The sequence below is a fragment of the Leptonychotes weddellii genome, chromosome 1, assembly GCF_054177405.1.
Source record: "Leptonychotes weddellii isolate Sample4059 chromosome 1, ASM5417740v2, whole genome shotgun sequence".
Taxonomy (NCBI): domain Eukaryota; kingdom Metazoa; phylum Chordata; class Mammalia; order Carnivora; family Phocidae; genus Leptonychotes; species Leptonychotes weddellii.
In genome coordinates this window covers 129,152,065-129,164,911 of record NC_138369.1, presented here as the reverse complement: position 1 = coordinate 129,164,911, position 12,847 = coordinate 129,152,065, and the positions used below count along the sequence as shown (strand labels likewise).

At 39.5% G+C, this 12,847-nt stretch overlaps 1 protein-coding gene across 1 annotated transcript in view; it reads right to left on the bottom strand.

Annotated features, from left to right (window-relative positions):
• FYTTD1 (forty-two-three domain containing 1) overlaps nt 1-12,597 on the bottom strand; it is a 29,932-nt gene extending 17,335 nt beyond the window's left edge. The window contains exons 1-2 of the mRNA XM_006738414.3: nt 12,350-12,597; nt 7,960-8,088 (exon numbers count right to left, since the gene is read on the bottom strand). Of these exons, the coding sequence (XP_006738477.1) occupies nt 7,960-8,088; nt 12,350-12,455 (235 nt within the window). The 5' untranslated portion in view covers nt 12,456-12,597. The remainder of the gene's footprint in view (nt 1-7,959; nt 8,089-12,349) is intronic.
• Between the last annotated feature and the right edge of the window lie 250 nt (nt 12,598-12,847).

Below are 12,847 nucleotides of genomic sequence, written 5' to 3'. Positions count from 1 at the left end.
AGAGGTAACATTTTCATACATATCTGATTATTTCTTCAAGATATAAATTTCTAGAAGTTGAAATGCTGTATCAAATAGTAAAGCAAATTAAGGATTTTGATTCATGTTGTAAAAAAATCCCCTTTAGAATGACAATTTATTCATATTCCCAGGAATATAAGGGTGCCACTTTTTCCATATCATTCACAATACTGAATATTCTCTTTAATCTTTATCACTTGGTATTTGAAAAAAAAATCTTATCTTATTTGGTAGTTTACTAGTGAGAATGGACATTTTCCATGTGTTTTTGGCTAGCTATTCTTCCATTCATGAACTGTCATGTTCATAAGTACATTTTCTGCGGTCAAGTTTTAATATCCTTTGATACTGTTTTTTTTTTTTTAAGATTTTATTTATTTATTTGAGAGAGAGAGAGAGAGAACAAGCAGGGGCAGCAGCAGAGGCAGGCTCCCCGCTGAGCAGGGAGTCCGACACGGGGCTCAATTCCAGGACCTTGGGATCATGACCTGAGCCGAAGGCAGACACCCAACAGAGCCACCCAGGCACCCCAAATCCTTTGGTACTTTGAAAGAATTATATTAAATTTATAATTAATTTTTTAAGAATTCACATCTTTACAATATTCATGAACACAGTATGCCTTGCCACTTATTCAAGGCTTCTCATCACTAAACTCAGTTTTCTTAAGTTTACTGCTACGTATTTTATATATTTTGTTGTCAATCACAAAAAAAGATCCCTTTTCTAACAATAATTTTCATATTGTCATTCCTGAGATTACCAAAAACTACTGAAGTTTTTAATTAATACCTTTTAATTGGCCATCCCACTGAACTTACTTTTTTAGTTCTATAGTCTTTCAAATTATTTTCTTGGGAAAAAAATTATTTTCTTGGGATTACTGAGCAACAACTTATCACCTGCAAATGATACGGACTTCTTTTTTCTAATTGCACCTCAAATTCTTCTATGTCTTAATGCAATGACCAGAAATTCCAGAGAACCATGCTAAGTAACAATTGTGATACTGGGCATTTTTATTTTTTTCTTAAGATTTTATCTATTTATTTGACAGAGAGAGAGAACACAAGCAGAGGGAGCTGCAGGCAGAGGCAAATGGAGAAGCAGACTCCCCACTGAGCAGGGAGCCCGATGGAGGGCTTAATCTCAGAACCCTGATCATGACCTGAGCCAAAGGCTTAACTGACTGAGCCACCAAGGTGCCCTGTGCATTTCTATTCTGGAATTCTAATTTTGGGGGGAATGTCTTTAGAATGGTATCCTGTATAATACTACACACCTGCAAAATGGTAACAGGTCTTCTAACAGAAAAGTTTCATGGCCAAACTAAAAATAGTTAAAATTGTTTTCTTTACTATAGGATTTCTTAGGATTAATGTGTGTAATGAATCTCTAAGTTGGGGATAATAGCGTATGTATTCCCAAACTTACCTAACTCCAGAATGCTTTTGTGCAGTGTACCTATTTTGAGAACAGAGCTCAACAAGATAGGAAAACGTGTTATAATGGTTGAACCATTTACCAATTTATTGCCTTTCAGCTCCCAATTCACTCTTTACTGCCCTGCTTCCATTACAGGAACATTTCTCTAACCAGCTGGCACAATGGTAAGCTTTGTAAGTAGAGGGCACTGGAGAGACTCTAGAGAAAGGATTTTTATTTTCAGGTTCCAGTGTACACCTCAAGACTTATTCTGGGGCACCGAACACCTAGTGGTATTCATTATCCCTCCCCTGCAAGCTGAGACTGGTGAGGCAAGAGAAGCACCAAGGGCACAAAATCTGAGTGTGAGTGACACCTTCAATGCTGGGCCTTAGGCATCTGTCCAGATCTAGTCCTAGGTATCACTATAGTTCTGGCCATACTCATCCTCCATTGAATTTAAGTTGCATCACCCCCACAGGTGGCTTCCTAGTGAGTTCCACCAGAATGGCAACTCCGTGTGACAGGGAGTTCTTCCAGATTTGTTCCTTTCTTGGGTACTCTGCCTCAGTCCTAAAGTACTGATTACTTTTATAACCAGGGGAAAAGCAATAAAGACACAATTTTTTAAATTGTGAAATCAAATTTATTGGGGTTTTTTAAAGTTTTATTTATTTAAGTAATCTCTACACCCAATGTGGGGCTCGAACTCATGACCTTGAGATCAAGAGTAGCACACTCTTCTGACTGAGCCAGTCAGGTACCCTTTGAAACCAAATTATTGTTGTTCTATGTGTGATTTCCTTCTAGAATTGCAACCAAATAAAGATTAAGCATGTTGAGGGAACCTGTATATTTAAGTTAAATTTACAACTACTTGTTATTTTTATTTGTATTAAATATGAAACAGACACCATTAACTCTGTTAACACACTGTACTGAGTACTTTAAACAAGAACTTGGTGGGGTTGATGATAACATCTTAATTTTGCAGGTGAGCAAAGTGAGGTGAAGAACAGTGACTACCCAGATCGTCACAGTTAGAAAATGGCACAGCCATCAATCTAGGTGCAAGTTAGTGTGGCTCCAAAAACTGAACACTTTCCAAACTGTAATATAAAAACTAAAGAATAAAAGGTAAAAAATATAATCTAGGATACATTTCCAAAGAGGAAAAGAATAATTATTACAGAAAAAGTGGGCTCTCAGCTAGGCATTATAAAACAGACAAAATTTGATTAGGGAGATAAACATGAACTTACAAGTACAAAGACATGGGTAACCACAGCATATTAAGATACAGCCTAGGGCAAAGAAAAAGAAGTAAATGAACGTGGTGGCCTCAAATCAGTGGGCTTTATTAAAAAAAAAAATCAGTGGGCTTTATGTGGGGATAAAGAATACACTTGACAAGGAATGAGGGGTCACAGAATTCATGATCAGGTTACATCAGTCTAGAAGCAGTATCTTTGAATGAAAGAGGGAGAAAGAAGGCAGTGAGACCATTTCAGATGCTACCGTAGTACTCAAACATGACATGATAAAGGATGGGGAGTGGAACAAAGAAATTTGAAAGTATTCCAAAAGAATGAATGAATTAGCAAAGAGAAAGATTAAAGAAAGAAGGAATCCATTATTATACCAAAGTTTTAAGCTCAGATGAGAAAGACTCATGAGAAAAGTCTCATTAACAAGAATAAAACTAATTAAAAGGAGAAAGTATAAGACAGAATTCTATTCCTGGGTGCCTTCTACTTCTGACTGCTATAGTCATTGCTCCCATACTCATTATCCTTTCCACTTTTATTTCTATGAGTGGCTTCTCTACCTTCTAGAAAGCTTAGATCATCCCTTCCCCCTCCCTCCCTTTATACCTTGAAACAAACTTCACCAGCTGTACCTCATTTTTAGCAATGGTTCTATTTATTTTTCACCCTTTCATTTTCCCGTTTCATAAAGAAAGACCTATACATACTGTCCCAATTCTCTCCCTTCTTACCTTCTGTAAGTGCCTTATAAAAAGCATTATAGAGATACTAAAGACATCATCTAATACGGTAAGTCCTTTCTTAGCTTTTTTTTTGAGTAAGCTCTACGCCCAACGTGGGGCTTACACTCACAACTCCAAGATCAAGAGTCTCATGCTCTACAGACTCAGCCAGCCAGGCGCCCCATCTTTTCTTAGTTTTCATCCATTCCAGCCCCTCTAGAAAGTTCTCTCCTGTCTTTCCAGAGTATCTTCATTCTTATTACTTCAACTACACCTCTATGAAAATCCTTTCACATTTTCAGCTGTACTAGAGCAGTTTAACCCTAGCCATGTATCAGAACCACATATGGAGCTTAAAAAAAAAAAAAATTCCTAGGCCCAACTTCTGCAGATTCTGCTTGAGTAGAAATGGGAGTGCAGCCAGAGCATCAGTCTAGTTTATAAAGCTCCACAGGTGTGACCAAGGTTGACAACAATTAAAACTAAAGACGAGAATTTTCATCTTATGTTTGCATCCTTAGCCCAATCCCTTTGTGAATTTCTCTCATACACTTATCAACTTGCCTCAGTACTTTCTGGAGTCTGATCACTTACACAAAGATTTGAGGGGTTTTTGGGAAATGTTGAATCAGAGTGAATGCAGTCATATTACTGGCTCCTTCCCAAAGCAACATACAAATATTCCCCTGTCTCTTCTACTTCTGAAAGAAACACCATTCTCAAACTTTTTGGTCTCAGGACCTCTGTTTTTTGTTGTTATTTTTGTTTTTTTAACATTTTATGTATTTATTTGAGAGAGAAAGTCAAGTGGGGGAGGGGCAGAGGGAGAGAGAGAAACAGACTCCCCACTGAGCAAGGAGCCTGATGTGGGGCTGGATCCCAGGACCCTGAGATTATGACCTGAGCTGAAGGCAGCTGCTTAACCAATGGAGCCAACCAGGTGCCCCTCAGGACCCCTTTATACTCTTAATTATTGAGAACTCCAGAATTTTTGTTTCTGTGGGTTTATGTTTATTGATATTATATTAGAAATGAAAAATAAAGCATTTAAAAGCTATTTGTTATTTCATTAAAGCAACAATAATAAACCCACTCCAGGGCAAATAACATATTTTTAATGAAAAATAACAATTATTTTCCCCCAAAACTATTTAAAAGGAATGATAGCACTGTTTCGTATTTTTGCAAATCTCTTTGGTGTCTACCTTAATAAAGATAGCTAGATTCTTATATCTGCTACCACATTCAATTTAATTATCACAGGGTGTCATGTAGACTCTGGAAAACATTCATGAGAGGGTAAACAGTGAAAACACAGTGTCTTAGTATTATTATAAAAATAGTTCTGACCTTGTGGACCCCTTGAGTGTTGGGGATTCCCCAGGGTCCCTGAACACTTTGAGAACCGATGCTGTATACTATTCAACCACTGAAGAATATTCAAGTTGTTTAAACATATTTAATGAGTGACTAAATTATATTTTGGGCCAAGAATTAGGAAGATTTTATACACTTATTTGTTTAGCCATCAAAAATAATTTATTCAAAAGGGCGCCTAGCTGGCTCCATCAGTAGAGTCCATGTGACTCTTGATCTTAGGGTTTTAAGTTCAAGCCCCAAAGTTGGGTGTAGAGATTACTTAAAAAAATAAAATCTTAAAAAAATAAATAAAAACAGGGGCGCCTGGGTGGCTCAATTGGTTAAGCGACTGCCTTCGGCTCGGGTCATGATCCTGGAGTCCCGGGATCGAGTCCCACATCGGGCTCCCTGCTCGGCGGGGAGTCTGCTTCTCCCTCTGACCCTCCTCCCTCTCGTGCTCTCTGTCTCTCATTCTCTCTCTCAAATAAATAAATAAAATCTTTAAAAAATAAATAAATAAATAAATAAATAAATAAATAAAAACAATTTATTGAGAATCTGCCAAAGGCTCTCTATCTTACATGTTCTTTTACCTTAAGCTAACATCCTCAGTGACATTACAATGTGGAAATCTGAACTTCTAACCAATGAGTCTGAGACAATCTTCTATCTCTCTGCACATTCAGTGACAAAAGTAGATGTTCTATTTTAGGCTCTGTCACATGTAACCAGAGAACAAACAAGCACAGGTTCAATCTTATAAGATCCTAAGCTGCCCCTCGGTATCATTTATCTTAAAGCTCAGATCATAACCCCCATAAAAGGAAAGCTTTTCTGATCCTTCATGGACCAGATCCTATTTCACCTTATCCATTAAATCCTCACTGATTTTCTTAGCACAAAATCTATCTAAAGTCCTACGGTACTATTGGAATTTCTCTCATGACATTTCTCAACTCCATGTTTTTTGTCCTATCTCTGTTACTAGAAATTCCTTGAAGTAAAAGATCACATCTCTAAATACCTTGAGAACCTGGTCAGTTCAGGGCATTTATCATGTATTTAACATGCGGCTAGCGTAAACAAATATATTTCTGGCTTCTGTGAACTCTGAAATTATTTTAAAGCAAATCATGTATAAAATATGGTATGCTGAGTAACATTTATAAGAATCTTTAAATATCAATCACTGGTATTAAAAATTCATTTGCTATGCTAAATATCTGTCACAAAATTTACTTGCTTGGGTTCAGTTGTTTAAGAAATTACTAGAGAAGGGGCGCCTGGGTGGCTCAGTCAGTTGAGCATCCAACTCTTGGTTTCAGCTCAGGTCGTGATCTCATGGGACGTGGGGTTGAGCCATGGGTGGAGTCCCTCATCAGGCTCTGCATCTAGCTCTGTGCTCAGCAGGGAGTCTGCTTGGGATTCTCTCCCTCTGCCTCTCCCCCCACTCGCGAGCACACACACATGCAGGCACACACACGCTCGCTCTCTCAAATGAGTAGATAAATCTTTTTTTTTTTTTTTAAGAAATTAGAGAAGAATAAAATTTTGTGTAGGGTCTAACCTCAGTTACAGACATATTATGAGGGTATGATGGCATATTAAGTGTTAGATAAAGAACTAATTATAATCATCCTCAGCCCACAGATAATTATTTTTTATGTTTTTTAACATACAGGATAAAAGTCAACTTAGGAGCTAGTTCATCAAACATTTTTTACATGTGTAAAAAGGATCTAGAGTTTTTAAATTTGAACAAAGGTTTATTCTAAAACATTGATATAACTGCTAAAAAAATTAATGAGTCATATACAATTAATAGGGTTCTGTTACAGCCTTAAATCCATTTTGGAACAAGATGGCTGTAAATAAATAAGCTTCCAAATTGCCAAAAATAACTGTATATGTAGAGTTCTAAGATCATTAGGTCACTTCTAAGGCACTCAATTCTGAGTGCTACCTTTGGAATATTTAACAGATCCTAAAAGCCCTCGATGATAATACAAAGAGTCTGGAAGTATTTTCCATGCAGAATAGTCTCCACATTTTTTTTTTTTTTTGACAGAGAGACAGCGAGAGAGGGAACACAAGCAGGGGGAGTGGGAAAGGGAGAAGCAGGCTTCCTGCTGAGCAGAGAGCCCGATGCGGGGCTCGATCCCAGAACCCTGGGATCATGACCTGAGCTGAAGGCAGACGCTTAACAACTGAGCCACCCAGGCGCCCCTAGTCTCCACATATTTAAAAAGTTCTCATATAGAAAAGAGAGTTTGCTTCCTATAACTCTGTAGAATTAACAGGTGGGCAAGATTTACTTCAAACTAAGAAAACTTCCTAGTAAATAGAGCTGTCTCCAATAATGGAGTTGTCTTGTGAAGTATGCTTGTTCACTGGATATATGTATGCTGGAGTTATGTAATTATCCACCAGATAGACTGTTAAAGAAATACCTAACTGGGAAGGAGAGGGGTGCCTGGGTGGCTCGGTCGTTGGGCATCTGCCTTCGGCTCAGGTCATGATCCCAGGGTCCTGGGATTGAGCCCCGCATTGGGCTCCCTGCTAAGCAGGAAGCCTACTTCTCCCTCTCCCCCTGCTTGTGTTCCCTCTCTCGCTGTTTCTCTGTCAAATAAAAAAAAAAAAAAAAGAAATACCTAACTGGGAAGGAAATAAAACCTCATGATATGTAAAATCCTTTACAATACTGTAGTCCTAAATATAATTTATGCTGTTTTTATACTGAGGGTACCTTAAAAATGACCTAGTGTTTTTAAGAAGCAGGGTTATCACCTATTTAAAGCAACTTAAAATGTTTTGTTTTTTTTTAAATTTATTTATTAGAGAGAGCGAAAGAGAGAGCGCAAGAGGGGGTAGGGTTAGAGGGAGAAGCAGACTCCCCGCCGAGCAGGGAGCCCGATGCGGGACTCGATCCCGGGACTCCGGGATCATGACCTGAGCCGAAGGCAGTTGCTTATCCAACTGAGCCACCCAGGCGCCCGCAACTTAAAATGTTTACCAGATTTCAAGATTAAACAAAAACCTGAGAGTAAATACAAATCACAACGGGTACTAATATATTTCCTCCATGTTTTAAGTATGTACTAAAGATAGCATGCTATGAACCCACACATAATAGCTCTTTATTAAAGCTTACTTGTAAAACTTACCAGAATTCTGTTGGATTCCCCATCGCACTCTCATCCTGAATTGCCGGGCACTACTTTGCTGGAGTTTTCTATTTAGTCTCGGAAAATTCTGCTTCTTTCCTTCCTTTCGATTCAATTTGATGATATCATCTGTGATATAGGAAATGTGACGATTATTTTCATTTTAACCTAATGACTCGATTACTCAGTCTCATTTTCTAGTTAATAGATTTCCTATGTCCCTAACTTCTTTGCTACTTTGAAAGCACTTTCATAAGAAGATAATAATAAGATAAAAACTCAAATCAGCCAATATACTTGCAGCACTGAAGTAGTTTTGTAGGAAAAGTTCAATTCACTAACCCAAAGCAGATCTACCAATTAATGAAGATTTCTGTTATCCGCAGTATTTCTTTACCTGATGCATATAAACAAAAGCCTATTTACAAAAACTACTCATATTTACTTTCCAAAATCACAGAAGTGTCTAGTTTTTAAAGACCACCTTCCAATAAAACCACAGGCAGTAAAAAACCAAAAAACATTCAATTAAAAGAGTACATCTCTAAAGAAGTTCACCTCAATTCAGCAAATATTTACTGAGCATACACTATGTACAATGAATATATATGACAGGCTGTGCTAGAATGAAAACAACAAAAGTAAAATATGGTCCCTTTTCTCAGTTAAGTTTAAAATTATTGATGGAAACAGACAAGTAAATAGCTAATATGAAATAAAACAAGCACATAAGAAAGGTATAGTACAAAAAGAAAATAATATGGGTTCTCTACTCCTCTAGCAAAATAATTCAGGGTTACCTTACTTTGCTTTCTACCTGATCTTTCAAATCCTCATTTTTTCCAAAAACACTTTTAAACTCTCCAAAAGTAATTTACAAACATTACACTGCTCTAATACCACAGCACAACAATATGAAGATCAGGGAAGTAAATGTACTTCAGATTTCTATTTACAAATGTTAAAAGAAGATTACTAGAATCCAAAAATACTCATTTAAGAAATATCCAAATACTTTGTCCACAGTCCCAACTCCAATATTAATTTTGATGATTGATAAAGCAAATAAGCCTGGTCAACAACTTAATAAAATTTCACAAAACTAATTAACCTCAATTATTTTTTCCAAACTGCTCTATACACAAGAACCTAACAACTATATTAATGTAATTAGTCTTCTCTGAAGTAAAAGAAAGAATTATATATTATAGGAATCCTTCCTTATATATTACCTACCAGTAATCTTCAAGATTCTTTTTTTTTTTTTTTAAAGATTTTATTTATTTTTTAGAGAGCGAGCGAGAGAGAAACAGCATGAGAGGGGAGAGGGTCAGAGGGAGAAGCAGGCTCCCCCGGGGAGCCCAATGTGGGACTCGATCCCAGGACCCTGGGATCATGACCTGAGCCGAAGGCAGACGCTTAACCATCTGAGCCACCCAGGCGCCCTGTAATCTTCAAGATTCTTAATCACAAATATTCATTAAAATAATTCAAATCTCCCCAAAGTACTTTGTTATCTTCTTGAGGTCAGTCCTTCCCCTAAAATAAATTCATCCAAGTAAAAGACACTCAAAAACATTTGTTTTAAAATAAAAAGGTTTCAGGGCCCCCTGGGTGGCTCAGTTGGTTAAGCGCCTGCCTTCAGCTCAGTTCATGATCTCAGGGTCCTGGGACCCAGCCCAGCACTGGGCTACCTGCTCAGCGGGGAGTCTGCTTCTCCTTCTCCATCTTGCCCCTTCTTATTCCCCACTTGTGCTCTTTTTCTCTCTCTCTCAAATAAAGAAATAAAATCTTAAAAAAAAAAAGTTTCATGAAATCAGATACATGAACATGTTATATTCTCAGGGGGCAGAAAGGGAATACTTTTGAACACTTTTGAAACACTACTTTCCTTTGACAAGGTACTACTTACTCTTTGCCAGAAGTCTAAAATCTCAGAGCCATGAGAGTACACCAAAAAAATGAATTTGCTGGGGATCATTAAAAAAAAAAAAAAAGGCAAAATATAATTTTGACTAACCAGGTTTATTTTAAAATAGAGCATTTTATAAAGTATAAACATAAGAAAATTAAAAGTGGCAAAACATATGAAATATAAAATTGCTTTATATTTAAATGTTTTATTATCTAAATCCTCAAGTTAAATGATTGTGGATTCCTCCAATCTAAAAGAAAATGGCTTTCTCCTACTTAGGTAGACAGGGTATGTATCAGAAAAAACAAACAAGGGGCGCCTGGGTGGCTCAGTTGGTTAAGCGACTGCCTTCGGCTCAGGTCATGATCCTGGAGTCCCTGGATCGAGTCCCGCATGGGGCTCCCTGCTTGGCGGGGAGTCTGCTTCTCCCTCTGACCCTCCCCCCTCTCATGTGCTCTCTCTCATTCTCTCTCTCTCAAATAAATAAATAAAATCTTTAAAAAAAAAAAGAAAAAAAAAAAAAAGAAAAAACAAACAAAAATCCCATTACAATGAGCTACTTTTATGAAAAAATTTCTTCCATGACAACAGGGATATATACATGGTAATAAAAACAGTAGTAACTAAGAAGCATTGTTCTCACAAGTATTCATTTAATTCTCACAACAATTCTATGAAGTATTATAATACCCATTTTCAAATTAAGAAACTGAACCACAATGAGGCCAGCTATTGGTAACCTTGGTAGATATTCTATATGAATATTCATATAATTCATACAGCCACAATTTAAAACAAACAAAAATCAGATTCTAAACCTCTGCAGACCTGATAAAGTGGAATATTCACAAAGCATAATAACTGTCTAAAATAGGTACCATCACAGGGTGCCTGGTTGACTCAGAAGAGCATGCAACTCTTGATCTCAGGGTCATAAAATTGAGCCCTAGGTTGGGTGTAGAGACTACTAAAAAAAAAGTACCATTTCTTCATCCCATTTCTGTAAAATTCTCAATTAAAAAAAAAGGAACCTGAAAGAATGCTATATATTCTTGGGAGAAGAGAAAAGAAACCAATGTCTATTTTAGCTATATATCATAGCACTTCGTTTCTACCTTCAAAGAGAATTATCCCTCCATTTTCTTCACTTGAACATCCTAACCACCAAACAAAATAATACAAAAAAACCTAGACACTTAAGAAATGTATTGGTTATGATAATTACATGTTTAACACTTCCTGCAACATCTATAAGTTTTTTTTTTATTTGTATGATTTGGGGCGAGTTATTTCTCTATGCCTCAGGTTTTGTAAAACAGGAATAACAACAATGGCTTATATAGTGTTTGTGTAAATATAATGCTTACTGTGTACCAGGTACTGTTCTAAGTGGTTTATATATGCCTATTGACTCATTTAATACAGCAACCCCCTGAGACAGACCAGCACTGAGAAATACTTTGCCTGTGACCACATGGCTAGTAAGTGGCAGGGGATTTGAAATGAAGACAGTGCGGTTCTGGATTCCATGCTTTTTATCATTAGGAGCACATACCTCATAGAGTTATTACGAGACTAAACCGAGTTTACACACATCAAATGTTTAGATCAGTGCCTGCAGGTGGTAAGCACTCAATAAATATTCATTATCAAATTCTTCTTGGCCTTAGCTGCAAAGATTTCTCATTTCTTTAGAGTTCGCTACTATCTTCCTTATAGGGGCTGGACCCCATGCTTCACCGGGCTTCCCATTAATCCATGTCAATCTCCCCTTCGGTTTTTGCTTTTTTCCTAATTAGCTAACTTTGCGGCCTAGATAAGGAGAGAGCGCCTTTCTAGGCACCTCCTAATAAAACCATCTGATGAAGCCGTTGCCTGATAGTATTTTGACAAACGCTCCAGGGTGGGCGCCTCGATGTGGCCCCGAGGTCTGGCGCCAGGCAGAAATGGCCAACTCTCGGGGGCGTCTCTGCGCTGCCCGCACCGCGCCAGGCATAGGCCTGGCCACACAAATGCCCAACAAGCCCTCTCCTGAACCAGCGACTCTAACCGAACGCAGACCCAGCCGGGCTCTCAAAGGGCTTTCTTCAGCAAGGATGTCTCCCTCGCTCCCGACACCGCCCACAGCGAACACGCTTGAGGGGAAAGCCGCGGAGTTTTCCTCACAAAGAGCCGGGGTCGTGCGCGAGTGGTAGCGCCCCTCGACCCTCAAAACCCCCAACCCGCGGCGCCGCCCGCCCTCACTGCCCCTCCTCAGACACAGCCCCGCCGAGGGGACGCCCGGGTCCCTCCGGCTCAACCACCGCACCAGCTGGCGCTCCCCCTGTCCCCGTGGGCCCTCACTTGGTTCCGCCCACCGGCAAGGAAAAACTCGAGCGACAACTGCGGCCAACCGCCCCTTCCCCCACAAACCGCGGTACTTGGTTCCACCCACACCCTCCCCCCACTCCCACTCGGTCCAACTCGGCTCCTTACCCAAAGACATATCAATTTTGTCAAGGTTTTCATTGCTGCGGGCTTTCGGCTGCGGAGGCGGTGGGGTCGCCTTGGCTCCCACTAACCGGGTACCAAACCGGTTCATGGCTGGGGACGTCGCGCTGGAACAGTCAGCGGAGAAGGCCAGAGACTGAGGCCTGCCACCTCCCACTCACGCACGCAGACTAGCTGCACCGAGGGAGCGCGCACGCGTGATAGCGGCGCCCTCGCTCTCCCACCCGCGGCTGCGGGCGGGGAGAGGGGCTACAGAGACGAGCGGCCGGCGAGAGCGGCCCCACGCCCGGGCTTGCTCCTAGCGGCCCTTGCCGGGCAGGAGGAAACATTGCACCCGCTGCTCTGGACGCTTGCAAAGGCCGCTGTTTTAGGTATCCGCCTTTCCGCCCAAATTGGGCGATGCTGGACTCTGAGCACCTCAGGATCGCATGCCTTAAATGAGATGTGTTCCTCCGTGTCCTTCCACTCCGTCCTGCTTCAGAA